The following is a 20,445-nucleotide window of genomic DNA, read 5'->3' on the forward strand; positions in this document are numbered from 1 at the left end:
TATATAAGATCATGAAATACCTTTTTCTTTGTGTTTATTTTATTCCTATTCAAGACACTTTGACATAAATTACTTTATATTGTTAATATAGGCTACAGAGTTTCAATTTTTAACATTTTCGGTTAGTGGTGTGCCTTATGATTTTTTCAATGAAAAAAATGTACCTTGGCGGAAAAAAGGTTAAAAAACACTGCCTTAGAAAGCTGAAATGAAAATGTTTTAACTTTCATGAGAAGGCTATTCTAAACAATGGTGGGTGGCGTCAATCTGCCCATAGTGAAGTTGAAGTGAGTATGACTATTTGGATATTTTTTAAATTTATATATTTAAAAAATGACAAAAACAGATAAAGAGGACAAACAAAACAAAAATAACAATGTTGAAAGAGGAATAGGAAGAAGTATATAGTTATAAATGACTAACCCTTTCTCACTACTCCTCCATTAACTTGTATATAATTTATAAACAACTATCCTAAAGTTATGTACAACCCAAATATTCACCTAGTGTCGAAAAAACCCCAAAACCCCTTTAAACTTTCTCCCTCCTCAGCTGGTGTCCAGAGGAAATCATACACATCAACAGCACTGTTAGGAAAAGGGAACCACTTAAATATATCAAGAAAGTTTATTATCTGCGTTGGCATTTCCCTTCTACAGTGTCTGCAGCTAAATGCTCAGTGAGCCTTCCTGCTTGAACTTAAAATGATGAAATCATGTTCAAGTCTGATGAAAACACTTTTGTAGTCTGAATATAACTACCTCACATCAGCATGTAACTCCTTTGATGCCACCATCTTGTTGGTCATCTTTATTTAAAAGATACTTTTTATTGTTCATCACTTTAATCATTGCTTACCTCAGAATGAGCATATGTACAAATATGTCATTCTAGGTTTAATCTTGTTGCCCTGAAACTAACGTGAAAAGGATTTGCTTCTGCTTCTTAAAGGACATATACTTTAAGTCTCTGAAAAATATTTTATTTAAGGGGCTGGGTGCACAAAGTGTGAAAAGGTCAATATTGTAACCCCTCCTACAAAACACTTCCTCTAACTGGCTGCCTTGGCTTTAGACACTGTAGTATTTCTGCATTTTGCTTTCACCATCTCCCTCCTGGACACTAGTAGAAATAGTTGTCCAACTTGGAGTAATTAAGTAAGTGATTTACATAAGTGATATTTGTTGGGGTTTGTTTCATGGGAGTGACACAATGGACTGGATCATTTCTACCACAGTGTTTTTGTCAGGTAAGACCAAATGTGTACATCCTGATTTTGTTTTTTATATTTCATTTCCTGTACAGCATCTTCAGCAGTAATGTTCCTATAACATCCATTATTGCAAATTATCATTTGTTTCATCTTAAAAACCATGAAGAATAATAGATCAATAACTGTAATAGCAACATTTAGAATAAAACATTTAAAAATGATCATTTCCTGCTTCAGTATGAGACCAACTTATTCAACCCCAGTATTAAAATTAGCCTCAGCAATGCTGCACAATCCTCTAAATTAGTTTTCTGATTAACTATAACAATTCTTATTATCTGTTTTTCTGTTTTTCACTTGATTTTACTTCTAGGTCTCATGGTTTAGGGGCTTCGTAAATAGCCTCATGTTAGCACTAATTACACCTAAAACTAAATACCCCTCAACCATGCAATAGATTTTAACAGCCTTGATTATTTTATAACAATCCATTATTTTTTTAAATAACTTTTACGATTGAATTCAGCTCTGAAAAGTTAACATAATCTCATTTAGTGAAAGTCAAAGTCTTTGCAACAAGTGAGACCACAAAAGAAACATTTCAGACACCAAGGCAACACTTCCCACCGAACTTTCTCACTTATAATCAGAATGAAACTGAAGTTAATGTAGTAAATAGTTTTTTATAGCGCACTATATTCAATGTGAGAAGTTACCAAGCAGGAAGACAGTGACATACTTCCTGCAACCCACTTCATGAAATGATCTGCCTCTGGTGAGTTAGACTTAGTTCATATAAATATATATTACATTAGATCAAGACTGTTGAAAAACACAACAGAACTGGAGGACTTGAAGTGATGGGTTACTATGAGGAGGTTAACATTAACAGATAAAATATACAAAAGAGCATTTTCCTTAATTGTCTTCCTGAAGCCATAAAGGCCACAGTAGAAAAAGCAGAACCTCAGGGTGTTCATCTCATGTTGATGAATTCATTACTTTTCATTTCATGGATTTACTGCTTTTTTTGTTTGTTTGTTTTTCATGTTTTATTATAAATGTGACATTAGAAAATACAAAAAAACAATCATATGAACACATGCACAAAGTTGAAACACAATCAGTTATGTGATTTTAGTTTTTCTAACAAGTCAGTGATCACATTCCTACCTTTGGTCACCAAAGCTGTGCAGAGAAATCATTGGGTTTTTTTAAGGTTGATGACAATAGAACATTTGGTCAGTGTTGAGCAGTAGCAGGAAAAAGAAGTTCACTTCCTGAAGATAGGCTGTGAACTAAATAAGATCATGTGCTGAGTTGTGATGAGAAGAAAAAGATGATAAAACATTTATTTTCCAGAAGAAGTTTGATTGAACTACTAAAGCATAATGAGATCTTGATATGGCAGACTACTGTTTCCTTAGAAAGCTGAAATGGCACCATAAAATAAAACATTGGAGTCATTGCACATACAGTAGGTACCTCAACTGGAAAAAAATATTCATGCTTTCATTTTCTCCTGTTTAGATTACTGCAACTCTCTCCTTTCCAGGTTACCACAAAAATCTCTCTCACCTCCAACTAGTTCAGAACGCAGCAGCTAGGCTTCTTACTGGTTTTAACAGACAACATCACATCACCCCAATCCTCGCTTCTCTTCATTGGCTCCCTGTTCATTTTAGAATAGATTTTAAGATTTTACTGATCACTTTTAAAGGACGTCTGGGTCTAGCTCCAAGCTACATAGCAGATATGTTGACTCCATATGAGCCGGCCTGCAGCCTTAGATCCTCGGGTGGGGCCTTTCTGACTGTCCCAAAGTCAGAGTATATTCTGTCTGAAGTTTGGCTTGCAGAAAAACTTTTCAGTGCAGGTTGTTAACAAAAGAGGAAAATGAAGTGACCTATGAGGAGCTGTCAGCTCAACTATTAGGTATTTTGGTTCGTTTAGAAATGTGCATATGTGAAACTGAACTGTACCAAAGTCTGTATGCTACATTGTAACTATTTATTGTCTGCACCAAACAATCGAATTATACGTGTGAAAACGCCTTTACTTTTTTTCCTCTTTTTTTGACTTCCCCTCTGGCTTCTTGGTAACAGCTTCTGTTTCCCACTAAGTGATCATTTTTGCAACACACCAGATGATACAAACTAACCACTAACTACAGCTCACTGTGACATTCTGACCAGTCGTTACTTTCCCAGCCATCAAAATGAGAAATTAAACAGTCAACCGTGAGACTTTAATTTGTTCGCACAAATGTGTTTGTACTGCATAAAAAATACAAAAAAAACAATCATATGAACACATGCAAGTCAGTGATCACATTCCTACCTTTGGTCACCAAAGCTGTGCAGAGAAATCATTGGGGTTTTTAAGGGTGGTGACAATAGAACATTTGGTCAATGGTGAGCAGTAGCAGGAAAAAGAAGTTCACTTCCTGAAGATAGGCTGTGAACTAAATAAGATCATGTGCTGAGTTGTGATGAGAAGAAAAAGATGATAAAACATTTATTTTCCAGAAGAAGTTTGATTGAACTACTAAAGCATAATGAGATCTTGATATAGTAGACTACTGTTTCCTTAGAACAGTGTTTTTCAACCACTGTGCCGCGGCACAGTAGTGTGCCGTGAAAGATCGTCAGGTGTGCCGTGAGAAATTATCCAATTTCACCTAATTGGTCTACAAAATATTTTTTGAAAACAAATTAATTATTATCTGCAAATATTATGCCATTGTCGAGTGTGGGTGCTGTCTAGTGACTGGCAGAGTAATCATGTAATACTAGGGCTGGATGATTAATTGAATTTGAATCAATATCGATTTTAGCTTTCCACGATTACAAAAACGTAATAATCAAGTTAAAACGATTATTGTCTCACCCGGCACGGTGCACCTATGAATAAATCCAATGCTCCCCTCTTTTCCAGCAAGACACAAACAAACAGAGAGAGAGAGAGAGAGAAACGGAAAAAAAGAGAAAAAAACTAAACCTAACTTGAACCTAGCATAGCTGATGGAGAAGTTAAAAGCTGAGCGCTGCCAATGATTTGTAGGTCTGTACTGTGAAGTTTTGACCCTTAATTAAACCGAGGCTGCCCCTGCATGGACACATTTTAGTGGCGTTACATATTTCACTAGTGTTATTGAGTTGCGTGGCTGCCCGGTAACATTAGCGCATGTGGTTAAGCTTCTGACATGCTAGTTTAACATTACATCTCATTGTAGCAGTTTCCCAGTGTGTTTAATTGGCGCGTTTATGCTCAATGCTTATATTTTCAAATCTATGAATGTAAGTGAAGCTACATTGACACTTACTGCAGGTGTGTGTGCCGGTGCAATTAATTGATGCGCGTCAGGCTGGCTCTCAGAAAACAAGGTCCAAACACTTCTCATTGCTTTTCTTCATTTATTGCTTAACATAAGCAGCAAATGTACAGCACCATTGTTAATATTCAATTCATATAATTAATTAATTAATTAATATGTTCAATTTTTAAACATTTTCGGTTAGTGGTGTGCCTTGTGATTTTCTCAATGAAAAAAATGTACCTTGGCTGAAAAAAGGTTGAAAAACACTGCGTTGGCATTTCCCTTCTACAGTGTCTGCAGCTAAATGCTCAGTGAGCCTTCCTGCTTGAACTTAAAATGATGAAATCATGTTCAAGTCTGATGAAAACACTTTTGTAGTCTGAATATAACTACCTCACATCAGCATGCACCTCCTTTGATGCCACCATCTTGTTGGTCATCTTTATTTAAAAGATACTTTTTATTGTTCATCACTTTAATCATTGCTTACCTCAGAATGAGCATATGTACAAATATGTCATTCTAGGTTTAATCTTGTTGCCCTGAAACTAATGTGAAAAGGATTTGCTTCTGCTTCTTAAAGGACATATACTTTAAGTCTCTGAAAAATATTTTATTTAAGGGACTGGGTGCACAAAGTGTGAAAAGGTCAATATTGTAACCCCTCCTACAAAACACTTCCTCTAACTGGCTACCTTGGCTTTAGACACTGTAGTATTTATCCAATTTGCTTTCTCCATCTCCCTCCTGGACAGCAGTAGACATAGTTGTGCAACTTGGAGTAATTAAGAAAGTGATTTATATATGTGATATTTGTTGGGGTTTTTTTTCATGGGAGTGAACTAAATACTCCTCAACTATGTAATAGATTTTAAGAGCCTAAATTATTTCATAACAATCCATTAATTTGGATTCAGCTGTGAAAAGTTAACATGATCTCATTTGGTGAAAGTCAATGTATATGCAACATGTGAAACCACAATAGAAAATGATGTAAATGTTCAATAGTTTTTCATAGTGCTCTATATTTAATGTGAGAAGTTACCAAGCAGGAAGACAATGACACACTTCCTGCAACCCACTTCATGAAATTATCTGCCTCTGGTGAGTTAGACTTAGTTCATATAAATTGAAGTGATGGGTTACTATGAGGAGGTTAACATTAACAGGTAAAATATACAAAAGAGCATTTTCCTTAATTGTCTACCTGTATTTTTAATTTAATGGATTTACTGCTTTTGTTTGTTTGTTTGTTTTTCTTGTTTTATTAGAATATGACATTAAAAGTATGACAGTGTGATTTAAATTCACATTTAGATCATGTTCATCCACAAGAGATTCAACAGATCCATTTAAGGAAGTTAATATTATACGTTTATCTATTCACACGTTCTCTTTTGACTATTTTAAAGCCGTAGAACATGAGAAATTATAATGCCAGGATTTCAAGGAGTTTATATAACTGTGACCACTTTTAGAAAACCTGAAAAGGTCAAAAGAAACCTTTTTTGTAACATTTAAACAAATATTCCTGTGATGGAAAATATACATGCAAACAAAAAGTTTGATTAATGAGAATTCTTCCTTCTTTATCCTTCAGTGTTAAAAGCCGCACTTTGCTTCAATATTGATCCTGTGGCTTGGAAGACCCTGAGTAACTCTGCTGCAGGTTTTGGATACCAGGTGGTGCAAAGACAGTCAGAGTAAGTAGTACGTTGTGGTGGAAAATGGATCTACTGAAACCACTGCTGATTCAGATCTGTTATGATAACCTCTCACCTGATTGTTGGGATTTATTTCCTCAGTTTGCTGGTCAGTGCCCCCCTTGAACAACTTTCACCAACTGAAAGAGGGCAAATATTTAAATGTTCCACTGAAGACTGCACTCCAGTACCAGTACAAGGTGGGCAAATACTCATTTCAATATGCTTTATTAATTCTATAGCTTTAGTCATCTGATCAGATCTACGCGAGACATTGTTTCAGGAGATTTTTAAAACAACTGAACATTTTAGGACTCAAAATACTTACTAAGATGGAGATTGTATTCCATCTTGTTGGAATTTGGTTACAGTATATCATATATAGCCTTGTGAGATACTTGACTGGGTAATGTTACTAATAGTGATCAGGTCAGATATGGAAGTTAGTTATGTTGTATTGTGTCTTGATGGTTTTAACATAACTGATGGCTGATGTTTTTTATGCAGTGCCAAGTTTTGCAGTCAACATGTCCCTTGGTTTGACAATGACAAGTGATCCCAACACACAAAAAACTTTGGTAAGTTGCTGAACTGCAAATATTTGCAGGTAAATGATAATAAGAATGCAGAGGTTTAGATCTCTACCAGTAAATCAATTGTCTTCAGTTTGAAATGTAGTTTAAGGAACAGGAAAATAATCATCTCATTATAATCAGGACTTGAATTTGTCTCTTTTCAGGCATGTGGTCCAACCATCCCAAAGGACTGCAAAAGTATCACCCAGTATAGCGGTGTGTGCTTTGAGATAGACTCTTCTGATCGCGTTGGATCCCCTGTGCCTTCTTCTATTGAAGGTACACATGTTGAGATTTTTTAATAACCTCAAAAATAGTGATGATAAAGGTCTGGTAATATTTTCACATCACTGCACACTCTTATGATTTCATACACACAACCCAACATGCATATTGGTAGTAATCTTGAGTATTTGTAGAAATTGTAACACATTGAATGTCATAAATATTTTAAATAACTTTTTCTCCTTTTTGACAGAGTGTCCAACCAAAGCAATTGCATTTCTGTTGGATGGCTCAGGCAGCGTACATTCTAATGATTTTAAGAGAATGAAGAATTTTGTGAAAAGTGTTGTCAAGTTATTCCCGGGAAAGGATACAAAGGTAGGATTGTAACTCCCTCACCCCATCCTGCCCCTCTCAATATTTCATACATATTTTCATTTATATCCATACATATTTACTTTTTTTCTTCTTTTTTCCAGTTTGCCATCGTCCAGTTCTCCTCACGTGTTGACATCCATTTTGACTTCAATACTTTTGATGCTTATCGATGGGAATATCAAATCGATAGTATAACACAGTTACGTGGAGGGACTTACACAGCTACAGCTATCAGAAAAGTTGTGTAAGTGACTGCGTGATGCCAATTCATGACACCATCCTCAGAAGTGAACTATGATTTTAGAGGTTTCTTTTTATGTCATGATATAATGTTCATATTGATTTTCAACAGTCATACCCAATTTGATACAAATCTCAATAATCTGGGCCAGTTTGTGGTCCTGACAGCAGCATTAGATCTAGACTGGCAGTTCAAGTCCAATGAATAACTTGGAATGGTACAAAGGTAAGTGGTGAACTGCCAGAGGTTAAAAAGAAAAGGTAAGGTTGCCCAAAATTGAATAATAATGTACATTTCAGAATTATACAAAAAGGCCTTTTTCAGGTTAGGAATGGGTTAACCTCCATTGCTGCTGATCTACAGCAATGGATGTTGATCAAGCTTGAAAGTTGGTGGTACCAATTCCTACAGGAGTCCCAACTTTTCTGGATTACTTACAATCGCCTGTCTGCATAAAAGTAGTATTGGAACACACTGTGGTACCATACCCTTGTGAGCATTATTTGAACAGTATTGTACTGCAGAACGTAGCAGTAACAATGGAAGAGAGACAGACCATCATAAAACTTAAAAATGTAGGTCTTTCCTACAGAGAAATTGTGAAGAAAGTCAAGGTGTCAGTGAGTACAGTTTCCTTCACCATCAAAAGGCACTCAGAAACTGGGAGAAACTCTAACAGGGAGAGGTCCACAACAGAGTCAGAAGTCAGGTTTCTGAGAGTCAACAGCTTGCGTGATAGGCGGCTCACAGGACAACAGCTTCAAGCACAGCTTCATAGTGGTCGTAGTAAGCAAGTCTCAGTTTCAAGTGTGAAGAGAAGACTTGGAGTTGCAGGTGTGACAGGTTGAGTCGCAGCAAGAAAGTCATTGCTAAGACGTCAGAATAAGAAGAAGAGGCAGAGTTTATTTTCCGAATTTACCCAGTAACAAGAAATACAATAATACTATTTTCTGATTGGCTGGTAGGTTGCTAACTCTGGACAGCTATGAACGCCTCACTGTTCATTTTTGTATGTATTCATTTCTGTGCGGTGGGATCTATCACTTCTCAGCGTGAGAAATGACAGGTGTGGCTAGTGAACTGCTTGAAAGGTCAATGATCAGATAACGACCCAAAACATAAGTCCAAGCTATGCCAGAACTACCTTAGGAAAAAGACCAAGATGGTAAGCTTGAAAACATGGAGTCTCCAGACTTAAACCCCATCGAGCTGGTTTGGGATGAACTGAAAAGAAGAGTGAAAGCAAAGCAACCTACAAGTGCCACACATTTATTGGAACTTCTGCAACAGAGTTGGGTTTATAAATTGATGATTTCTTTTTTAACTTCAATAGTTTATTTGTTCTATGCTTTCATATCAGAGTACAATGACACATTAAACTGCTTAATTTTCAATAAGAAACTGGACAAATTGGTGTTCTAAAACTTTTGACCGGTAGTGTACATATACATATACATATATGTAATATTTATATATGTATATTTCTGTTTTGACAGTGAAAGCGTCTTCTCGACATTTGGAGGTTCCAGGCCAAATGTGAAGCATGTGAAACACAAAACAACAGTAACAAATATATATATTGACATATGTTTACTTTTATTTTGACAGCAACAACGTCTTCTCAACAAATACAGGTTCCAGGCCAAATGTGAAGAGGATTTTAATAGTCATTACAGATGGAGAATCTCATGATAGGGATGATTTGCCAGGTGCAGCAAATTTAGCTGAAAATAAGAAGATTGTTCGATTTGCTATTGGGGTAAGTTACATGTATACTGTATAAGCATGTATTGTGTTAGATCGTTTATCAATTGGTTTGAGTCAATAATGTAAATGGAGGCAGTATTTTACATGTGCATATATGAATCAATTTTTTTGTCACCTCTAACATGTTTCCTCCAAATCCCTAGGTGGGGAATGCATTTACAAAGTCCGAAGCAAAACAGGAACTGTACACCATTGCATCTTCACGAGACAAAGTGCTTCAAGTGTCAAACTTTGGTGCTCTTGATAAAATACGGCAGAACTTGCGGGACCAAATCTTCTCTATTGAAGGTACAGATGTAAACTTAATATGATGGCTTTGCATATTTTTTGTGTTTATTACTGTAAATGCTATAGGTTCAAAGTAAACACTTACTTACTGTTTTTTATAAAAATGAAAGAAAGAAAAATCTTGGAAAATACTAATAATTACAACTCAGAGCTATAATCATATTTCAGATCTGTATACTAACTCAGTTTAAGTATGAACTTATTGTAAATCACAGTTGTAGAGACTTTGACACTGATTTATGTTGCTGTTACAGGATCTCAAACTGGAGGAGAGTCACTGAAAATGGAAATGGCTCAAAGTGGATTCAGTGCAGCTTATGTGCCTCCGGTAATTAAAAACAGACATTTACTGGACAGTATAGTCATAGAAACACAGACACAGACACACACACACACATCTCTGTGTCACCTCGTGTGGCTGAAAAACATACAGCTAAAGTCTGGTCCAGTATAAAGATAAAGTCCAGATGATTAATTTATGATGCATTTAACCTTTTGCTTGGCTGATGTTTTATGGCAAACACAGTTTCTACACATTTCTGTCCAATCCAGTATAGGTTTTCAAAGAATGAAGCCTTAGCTTGATGCTCTAACGATTCCCCTTCTGAATCCACATAAAAAAAATCCACAGGATCATTTGATACATTTTTTATGGTTTACTTTGAAACCAAAAAAATAATACAATGCAACTGTCCTTTTCCAAAAGTTATTAGAGATACATACAGTAAGAATTGTTATTTAGAAGGAGAAAAGGAGAGGTCAAAAAACTGTGTTGCTCCAATCTCCACATGCCTGGCTATCCACTTAATAATCACCCCCTTCCTACCCTAAACCTCCCTAAAGGTGCACATGTACTAGAAAGCAATGTTAATAATTATCTTTAAACAAAGGTTACAAATATAATATAAATGAAATGTTCCACACTTTAAGCTACATGCACGCATGCATTTTAAGAAGTTTAAGTTTAAGTTTAAGAATCAAACAATTAACCATTCACATTAATACAAATATGAAATACAAAACATCAACTCGCAAATATTACTTTCAATTTCTTTTAAATCTGCTGTTTTAGATATGAACTAAAATTATTGCGTACAAATTAATCAAACATAAATAAATTGCATTTAGGATTCTACACAGGGGATTCAGATGGCTATTGTTGGTGCCAACCAGTGGAGGGGAGGCTTCGATGAATACAAAGGCCAGATATTGAACTCCTATCAGCCTTTGGACATGGAGCGTGACAGTTATCTGGGTAAGAATATTATAGTACATATACAGAGGCGGTGTACTTGCACTGCTCTACTGTGATCCATTTTCCATCCCAAACATAAGAGTTTAGAAAAGGACAGAAATCATCCAAATGAGGAGTAAGTAGTAGAAACTTCATGGCAACATATTTGATATCACATGAAATGCCAAAGAGTGTTTTTTGTTCTTTGTATTTTGCTGAATAAGATCATACACTTCTAAATTCTTTCTAAATGAAGAAGAGACATCAGACACCAAAATTACATGTAAAGAAAATAAATGTAAAAAAAACCCATACCCAACAGTGAGCATGTTGATATGATTAAAAGTTGTGTTTGTATAGAAATTGTTATGGTTTTATAAATGTCTTTGGGAAAGATGAAAGAGAAGGCTCCTCATGGTCCCCAGACTTAATTAAGCACAGGATGAATAATATTATTAATTAGATGAGTGTGAGTCAAAGCAAGATTTAAAATCTGTTAAATCAAAAAAAGAATAAATTATGCTTATTTGTAATTGTTGTATACTAACTCTTATTACAACTATGAAAGACACACGAGACCACAGGAGAAATGCTCTCAACTAGGGCTGGGCGATATATCGAGTATACTCGATGTATCGCGGCTTGTTCTCTGTGGGATGTAGAAAATGACTATATCGTGAATATTCGAGTATACATTCAATTTACACGCAGTTTGTTTTTAGTCGTGGCTCGTTGAACTACAGGTTTCTCTCACTCTCTCATCTCTCCGCACAGAGAGATAAAACAAGCGCACCTAGTTATGTACATCACATTCTGTTGTGCGTGCAACGTCATATGCCCGGCAGCATGTAGCAGCAGCAGGTGATATGGACAAGTGGAGGAGGGAGATTTAATTCCCAAAAAAACAATTCAGGATCCATCATCTGGCGGTGGTTTGGGTACAAGAGGGAGGACGTTGAACAACAAACCGTAATATGTAAAGTATGCCATAAAAGCGTCACCACAAAAGCTGGTAGTACAACAAAGTTATATCACCATGTGTGCTTGAAACTCTGCAAGAGCACATCTCCGGCCAGTGACATATTGAAGAAAGTGCCGAAGCAACCAGCACTGACGCAACTGAGTCTGGCGTCTTCTTTTTCCAGAACAGCAATACGACTAAAATAGTCAAAAACAGCAGGAGATAACGTCCGCAGTAACCCACCACACAGAGAAAGACATGGCCCCAGTGAGTGTGGTTAAAAGCCCGGATTCAGAAAGATCATCGACACACTTGATCCAAGATATAATCTACCTAGTCGCAGATATTTTGCAGAGACAGCTCTACCTTTATATCCTAGTGGCATTATGCACAAAATGTGCACTTTTATTTAGTGTTGTTTGAAATGTTTAATAGTGACATGATGCAGAAAAAGGCACTTTATTGTATTCATTTGTATAAATATTGTACTGGCATTATGTAAAAAAAAGTGCACTTTAATTTAGTGTTATTTTGATATGTCATATTAGTTACATCATGCATAAAAGACACTTTATTTGTTTTGAAATGACATGTTTGTGCCACTGCTTAATAACTCTTTAATAAATACAGTTTTGATGAATTTGTTTAGTTGTGATTTACGCTTTTGGCATGAATGTTTAAAATCAGCATATATTAATGCAGTATGAACAATGTTTTAATGTAGAAATGTAGAATCATCATACTGGCATGATTGTATGCATCAAAGTGTTAATTCAAGGCTAAGGCAAAATATCGAGATATATATCGTGTATCGTGACATGGCTTAAAAATATCGGGATATTAGTAAAAGGCCATATCGCCCAGCCCTACTCTCAACGTCTGTTTACTTCCTTAATGTTGCTCAGGACAAATCATGACAACACATGGGGGGTGTGATGGTATCTCAGTGAGGACAAACTTAGGATATCAATACACAACAGTAATTAATAGCTTAATGAAATTTGTCAGTTTAAAGATTGCCTCCAGTGAATTTGGTGATAATGTTATGTTACCTAACATTTGAAAAAAATCAGTAAAAGATGCTGTAACGGGTCGTGAGTGGACCCCTGTTGGGCAAACCTTTCTATACTTTAACTAATAGGCTTGACTCTTTAATTCCAGGTTACTCCATGGCAGTCGCCAACACGCGGTCTGGTCCACTGACAATTCTCGGTGCTCCAAGATATAAACACGGAGGAATTGTGATGTCGGTTTCCTCCGCAAGCAGTATTGACCAAAGAATTGATCCCTCTAATTGGCAGGTGTGTATTCACAATTAAGATGATTGATGAAATATGTAAAGAATCAATTTTTTATCTTAAATTGAAGGTTTCTCACTTTGCTAATTCTTTTTTGTTGCTTACACAGTTCAAGATTGGTGAATATTTTGGTGCAGTGGTTTGCGCCATGGATGTGGATCGTAACAGCTACACTGACCTAGTCCTCATATCTGCCCCTATGTACATGGACAGTGATAGAGAGGGAAGAGTTTATGTTTGCAGCCTGTCAAGTTTGGTAAATTATTTTTTTTTTAAATTCCAGAATCTATTGGATTTTTATGATGAGAATTCAAACATTGACTCTCACCTTTATATTTCCACCAGAAAATTGAGTGTCACTTCGATTCTCCATTACTACTGAGAGGGGATGCATCTGAACAAGGAAGATTTGGGTCTTCTCTTGCTGTACTCCCGGACCTTAACCAAGATGGTTTCAATGATTTGGCAGTTGGAGCACCTTTGGAGAATGATGGACAGGGTAGCATTTACATCTTCCATGGTGAAGGAGGAGGAGGAGGAAGGATTAGTCCTGCTTACTCACAGGTGAGCGAGAGAAAAGAGGCAACAAGAACATTTAAATGATACATATGACCTCATGTATTCAATGTACAATCTAGACCAAATTTATCTTTGATTAATTCAAACATTTTCATTTACATAGAGAATTGCTTCCTCTGAGGTAAAGCAAGGACTGAAGTTCTTCGGGATGTCGATCAGTCAGTCTTCTTTTGACCGTAGTAATGACAATCTGCCTGATTTAGCGGTGGGTTCAAAGGGAACAGTTGTCTTACTCAGGTAAGACGCTCCTGTCACACATTATTAGTCTCACCTGTAAGTCTACCATTTGTGTTAATTTGTGTCACACAACTACAAAGTTTATAACCATGAAGTCTCCAGTGTTCATGGTAACAATTCTGTAGTTATAGATTTAGGACAGATGTGTTCACTAATAACAGATTGTATCAGGCAGCTAAAATTAGATATGACAGTTGTTGTTTTGGTGTGCTGCTTTACAATTCTAATATGTATTTTCCTACTCTGTTAATATCCAGGTCAAGGCCCATAGTAATGGTGGAAGCTTCAGTGACATTCAACCCAAACCAAATCCAAACCCAAAACTCAGACTGCTCAACACCACTGGATAACACAGCTAAAATCTGCTTTACCATGACCAAACACTCTGTCATTGATACAGGTCCCTGATTCTCTTCATTGTTTCTAAACCACAGTGCACTGTCCATCCATTCAGATACTTGTATGTGTGCACGAGTAACCTCTAAATGCAACTCTAATCTGTTCCAGCTAGAGCAATTATTAATTACACTTTCACACTGGATGCCCAACGCAAGGTCCCAAATAACCGAGCTTACATCAGGGACAAACAACGAGAGCAGACCGGATCATTAACTCTTACCTTTGAGCAAAAATGCAACGATGTGAAATTCCTCATTCAGGTGAGTTATTAAAAACCTTATAACATCAGCAATACAGCCATCCCTCAATAATAATGAATTATTTTTAACAATAGTGTCCTTCTCTCACAGGCCTGTCCAGATGATTCTCTGAATCCAGTTAACAATGAGCTCCAATTCATCTTTGATGGTTTGCCTTCTAGCTCAGGTCTCAGACCAAGTCTAGCCCAGCAGGCTCAGACAACAACCTTTCATCCTGTGAGTAATCTTTAAAGTCACTTTCATTTATCAGTTGGTTTTAAATCACACTGAAGGCTTTTTCAAACCTATAGTTCATTTGCTCTGGTCTGAATCAGTGGATGAGTTTGTAAACTTGGTTTGATCAAACTTTCTCTGTGATCAGTTTGTCTCTGTTGTGTTTGCCAGTGCACGACAGATATTACTACATAATCTACCATTACCTACTATGTGGAGAGTTCTGCAGTGCTATGAAATGTTCAGAAATCGTCATGCTTTATAAATAATATCCAGTTGTAATTCCATGTATTTGTCATGTCTGTCTCAGCTGTTTGCTCTTACACTTTGTGAACAAACATAGCTTACTTCATACTGTCTTCCACAGTTGCTGTTTGAGATCAACTGTGGCACTGACAACGAGTGTGTAGATAAGCTGAAAGTGGATTTCAACTTCACCGGGTGAGGCTAAGTTTCAAATGTTAAGCTTGACTTGGGTGTATAGATCTACTGTAGTATTTGTGTGTATTCACTTTTCTATTTTATCACAATCTGTTAGATCCTCTGAGGTTAAAGTAGGCATTGATGAACTACTGAATGTCACCGTCTCAGTGGAAAACAGCCATGAAAACTCTTACAACAGCCGTGTCATTCTCACTTACCCACCCGGGCTTTCATACAGGAAGTTTACATCACTGAAGGTTAGGATCAAATCTGTTTCAATTCAACTATGTTCAGCTGTTTTCTGAGGCTGTGCAGTGATTCTGGATAATGTTTGCTTTTGTTTTATTTATTTATTTCTTAATAAAGGGAAGAATTGAATGCAACTCCTTGGACAGTGGAGCTGGCTTATCTCAGGGAAGGACAGACTGCACTATTGATAAGCCTATTTTCAAGAGCAACGCTAAGGTTTGTAGTGTGTACTGAAGCATCTCATCTCAATGCAGCTGAGCCAAGACAGGAGGCAATCTCTCTCATTCATTTCATTTCAGGTTCTCTTCATTGTGTCCTATGGGATCGACACCACTTATAAACTTGACAGGACATTAATTATCACTGCAAAGGCCACCAGGTACTGTTCTGTTTATCTACCAGCCTTTAAAGTAGCTGTATGTAACAAATACATTCCAAATAATCATAAAATGGCCCTAAAATGTAACCAGACATGAAGGAATCATGTTCATTTCAAACACTGATATTACTGACAGTAGTAGTCCAGCCAGAATATTCACATTTGAAAAGCTCAGTTGCAGCCCACAAGTAATGTTTATGTTGTCATTCTGTGTTTTGGCTGATGGGTCACCCACCACCACCTATCTACCAATCACCAAGTCAGTAGTTTCAGCATCCAGGTTGCCAGTTGCCACTGAGCTGCAGCCAGGAACACTGCAGATAATGTCTGATGTAACAAAACCAAAAAAGCCTTGTTATGACGTTGTGACAATTTGAGAAAAAAAACAAGGGTATGTATAGGAGATGCCTTTGAAACATGGAGACGGCTGGAGACAGCTAGTCATACAGCACTCAGCTGCACCCGCTGATACAGAGGAGACGAGCTAACTAACTGTATGTGTGACAGTGACGCTCTCCTCTGCTCTCAGACAGTCTGTTCAATGCGGGGATACTAACTTTATTCCGCCTCTCTGTTATTTATAAAAGTGCAAAACACTGAATGGAGGACAGAGTTGCTCCGTCAGAGAGCGGCTACAAGACGATGTTGTGTTAACTGTGGTGGAGTGAGGTAGAGTGAATGAAGAGAAAGGGAGGGGTGACAGTAAGAAGCCGGTGAATCAGATCAATAACACGTTATTTTCTGATTGTTTCACAGCGGTTACGTTCAACAATGAGTAATAATAACATACACATTAGCCGGTCAACTTACACTGTGCAGACTTCCCAACTCTCCCGGAAGCTCCGGGAGTCTCCCGCATATTGAGAGCGTCTCCATGACGCCCGCAGATGAGACGTAATCTCCCAGAGTCTAGAGTGAACGAGCAAGAGCGCGCACAAGAGAGTGGCAGTGTGTGAGACTATAAATGCAGCGCGTGTGAGAGCAAAGCGTCCTTATGGGAGGCCGTTTAGGGTGAAAACATTGAAATATGTGCACACACACATTGAAAACATGCACACACACATTGGAAACATGCACACACACACTGAAAACGTGCACACACATAGAAAACGTGCACACACGCACATTGACAATGTGCACACGCACGTTGAAAACGTGCACACACACATTGAAAACGTGCACACACACATTGACATGATGTGCAAACACGCACTGAAAATTTCCACACTCTACCACCTTCTCACACAGCGGGATATAGGCTACTGTGTGTGTGTGTGTGTGTATCTGAGTGTGCGTGTAAAATCTCAGTGCGCCCGGAAGTTGTTTCAATGTAACAGGAAGGCACCGCCATCTAAAAAATAAAATCAGGAAAGGTGAATGATTAATAAGATTTATGAGCAGGTGATGTGCCTTGTAGTGACAGATTGTGTGATTGTGATCTAGGCAACAATATGTACAATTAATAATTTATTTAATAATTTAGTTCAACATCCCTAAACCTGTGAAGAGAGATATTTATTGCACACGTCACATGAAACCTTCTATACTTCGCTTTATAATCTACAACATGCAATGATTTATGTCTATTTAGACACCGTGGCTAAACCAGAAGTAGCTGTCCAAGACTGACATTTTACACACACACACACACACACACACACACACACACACACACACACACACACACACACACACACACGAGGCACATCACCTGCTCATAAATCTTATTAATCATTCGCCCTGATTTTATTTTGAAAAGATGGCGGTGCCTTCCTGTTACATTGAAACAACTTCCGGGCGCACTGAGATTTTACACGCACACTCAGATACACACACACACACACAGTAGCCTATATCCCGCTGTGTGAGAAGGTGGTAGAGTGTGGAAATTTTCAGTGCGTGTGTGCACATCATGTCAATGTGTGTGTGTGCACGTTTTCAACGTGCGTGTGCACATCATGTCAATGTGTGTGTGCACGTTTTCAACGTGTGTGTGCACATTGTCAATGTGCGTGTGTGCACGTTTTCTATGTGTGTGCACGTTTTCAGTGTGTGTGTGCACGTTTTCAATGTGTGTGTGCACATATTTCAATGTTTTCACCCTAAACGGCCTCCCATACGTCCTTATAACTCTGTGTTGCCGCTGATTAGACCGATCACACCCCAAACTCCTGCCCCCGCCTTCGGACAGACACCTAGTGTAACCCCCCCTGCAGGTTGGGATGTCTGACTGTGGGTCGCGTCCTCACTCCGCATTGTGTATGTTGCGCTTGTCTCGCATGCGTGCAGGATCACGTCCAACTACTGGCAACCCGCGTGAACGTCAACTCTACCAGGAGGGACAGCTCTCTCCAGTGTTTTGAACGCGGGCCGCAGTACCATTTCTATACACTTGGTGTCAGAGTTACATACTTCAACTTTAAGTACCTCTCTCTATAAATGTGGATGTGATTATTATTATTATTATCATAATTCATGTGTACAATTAATATCTTTCAGTGGGAATCAGCACGCCAGTGGAAGTGAACTTTACAAAAAGAATACGATTGACGTGAAGTACAGCATTTATGCTACAATTGAAAGGTTTTTATGTTTTATGAGAAAAAAATTTGTAAAATAATTTAAGGTGACATTGTAAGGTCTAATATCTATGAAACATTCAATGTTTCTGTTCAGTTTCCTCACCTACACCAATTTCAGTCATGGAAAGAATGATTTGCAGAAACCGGTCCATCAACCAATTGTGGTAAAATACTACATCATAATATCAAGATGTATATTTTAAAGTTCATAAACATGATTCAGACTTGACTTCAATGCTCAGTTTTTTTCTCCCCCTTTAGCTTATAAATGACAACAGAGAGCTGAATTTAACTATGGTGATCAGGGTGCCAGTAAAGCTCGGGGATAAAGACATTTGGGTGAATTCCAACAGCTTGCAGGTAACATATGCAGGAGCTCATTGTTACTGAAACCCCACATGTATCAAATGTAGTTGTTTTTATGAAACTAAAGCCTTGTGGATGGATATGTTCTCTGTTAAATTGACATGAATCAGCTCTATTTCAGATTCCAGACTGCCAAAGAGACAAAGATGAAAAACCTACAGTCACAAATTTTGTTGCTGAGATAAAAAAAAATAAGTCTGTGGTAAGTAGCCACCTGTACATAGTGGAATTTAGTCTAATATATTTAGAAGTGTGTTGTGTTTCATTGCATTGCCATCAAGTTTTCTGTTTCCAGTGATAAATTTAGGCCCTCTTTTAATCACCCACAGGACTGCTCTGTAGCCTGGTGCAGAGTGTTCAAGTGCAACCGATTCATGGGAAGCCTGGAGCGTCAAACATACACAATCTCTGCCAACCTTAGTTCAGAATGGATAGAGCAGGTAATTAATGTGTGTTAAAAATAAATATTTTCTAATAAAAATGATCAACCTGAAAGATCAAATTAAATGGACACTGGAATGTTTCTCACTCAGATTGGACTTAAGTCTGCTAGATTCCTCTTGACCAGTACGGCCACTCTGGAGTTTGACAGAAACCAGTATGTTTTCTTTTTACCAGGGTCAAATAACAACCCTCTGGTTCACAAGGTGATTACACATTGGTTATGTTGATCTGTGTTTGAAAAGAACTTGAATGTAGATCTGATCCAAAGTCTTCACATCTCAGATTGAGACACAGGTAGAAGTGTATCCTGAACCAGACTTCACCAAAGAGATCATCGGAGGATCCCTGGGAGGGTTGGCTCTACTCATTCTACTCACTGCTGGCCTCACTAAGGTGAGATATAGTAATGCACTGTTTGTTTATAACACAGCATGATGGAGACAGTAAGAAAATTTGAGTTCTGGTAATGGACACGCTTGATCACAAAATACGTGAATGCGGCTTCTTTACGTGTTCATTATTCTCTCATTTGGTGTGGTTCTTTTTATGTGTGCATTTCTAATGAAAGAACACAGTTTTTTCATATAACTTCCTTTGTTTTGTACTCTCAGGCTGGATTTTTTAACAGTAAATACAAGAACATGATGAATGAGGAACAAGAGGCTGGTGAGGGGGCTGAGGGAGGCGAGGGAGGCGAAACCGCACCACAATAAGGAACATTGGATTAGTTCATCTGTAAAATAAATTGTGCATTTCTTACTTCATATAATATATGTCATTTTCATGAAGACACATTTAAATGGAAAATATATTTGTGCCACCATTTTCATTTCATTATCCTGAGAGAGAGTTTGTGGTCCATGCATTGAGTGACAAGAATTTTAGAGCTTCAAAAATGTTTTTTTTTTCTAATCCACATTTTGAACTGAATAGCTTGCTGTTGATCATCAAACATTTGTGCTTATATCCCTGCAGACTGTGTGTTTAACTTTTGTTTTAAGTGAAAAATAATTCGATATAGTACAATCCTCTGTAGTCTGATTTTCATCACATGATGTAATGTAAAACTGCTTTATTTTTAAAATGCATTTTGAAATATGTAAATGTTTGAA

At 37.4% G+C, this 20,445-nt stretch overlaps 1 protein-coding gene across 1 annotated transcript; it reads left to right on the plus strand.

The window, feature by feature from the left end:
• The first annotated feature begins 1,149 nt into the window (after positions 1-1,149).
• On the plus strand, positions 1,150-20,097 carry LOC128381896 (integrin alpha-M-like). Its single transcript, XM_053341915.1, has 30 exons — positions 1,150-1,249; positions 6,133-6,235; positions 6,338-6,435; positions 6,743-6,813; positions 6,975-7,089; positions 7,289-7,413; positions 7,515-7,657; positions 9,263-9,413; positions 9,565-9,709; positions 9,964-10,037; positions 10,850-10,964; positions 13,066-13,205; positions 13,312-13,458; positions 13,548-13,766; positions 13,885-14,018; positions 14,276-14,418; positions 14,526-14,677; positions 14,768-14,893; positions 15,258-15,331; positions 15,429-15,570; positions 15,680-15,778; positions 15,862-15,941; positions 18,441-18,524; positions 18,618-18,687; positions 18,785-18,883; positions 19,011-19,091; positions 19,219-19,329; positions 19,423-19,536; positions 19,616-19,726; positions 19,945-20,097. The coding sequence occupies exons 1-30, from the start codon at positions 1,213-1,215 to the stop codon at positions 20,044-20,046; spliced, it is 3,405 nt and encodes a 1,134-aa protein (XP_053197890.1). The 5' UTR covers positions 1,150-1,212; the 3' UTR covers positions 20,047-20,097.
• Positions 20,098-20,445: the final 348 nt, after the last annotated feature.

Source organism: Scomber japonicus, chromosome 20, assembly GCF_027409825.1.
Source record: "Scomber japonicus isolate fScoJap1 chromosome 20, fScoJap1.pri, whole genome shotgun sequence".
Lineage (NCBI taxonomy): Eukaryota > Metazoa > Chordata > Actinopteri > Scombriformes > Scombridae > Scomber > Scomber japonicus.

Coding starts and splice junctions, on each gene's coding strand:
- LOC128381896 (XM_053341915.1), top strand. CDS start 1,213: ATGGACTGGATCATTTCTACCACAGTGTTTTTGTCAG. Junction 6,814..6,974: donor CCAACACACAAAAAACTTTG/GTAAGTTGCTGA, acceptor GTCTCTTTTCAG/GCATGTGGTCCAACCATCCC. Junction 14,894..15,257: donor AGACAACAACCTTTCATCCT/GTGAGTAATCTT, acceptor TGTCTTCCACAG/TTGCTGTTTGAGATCAACTG.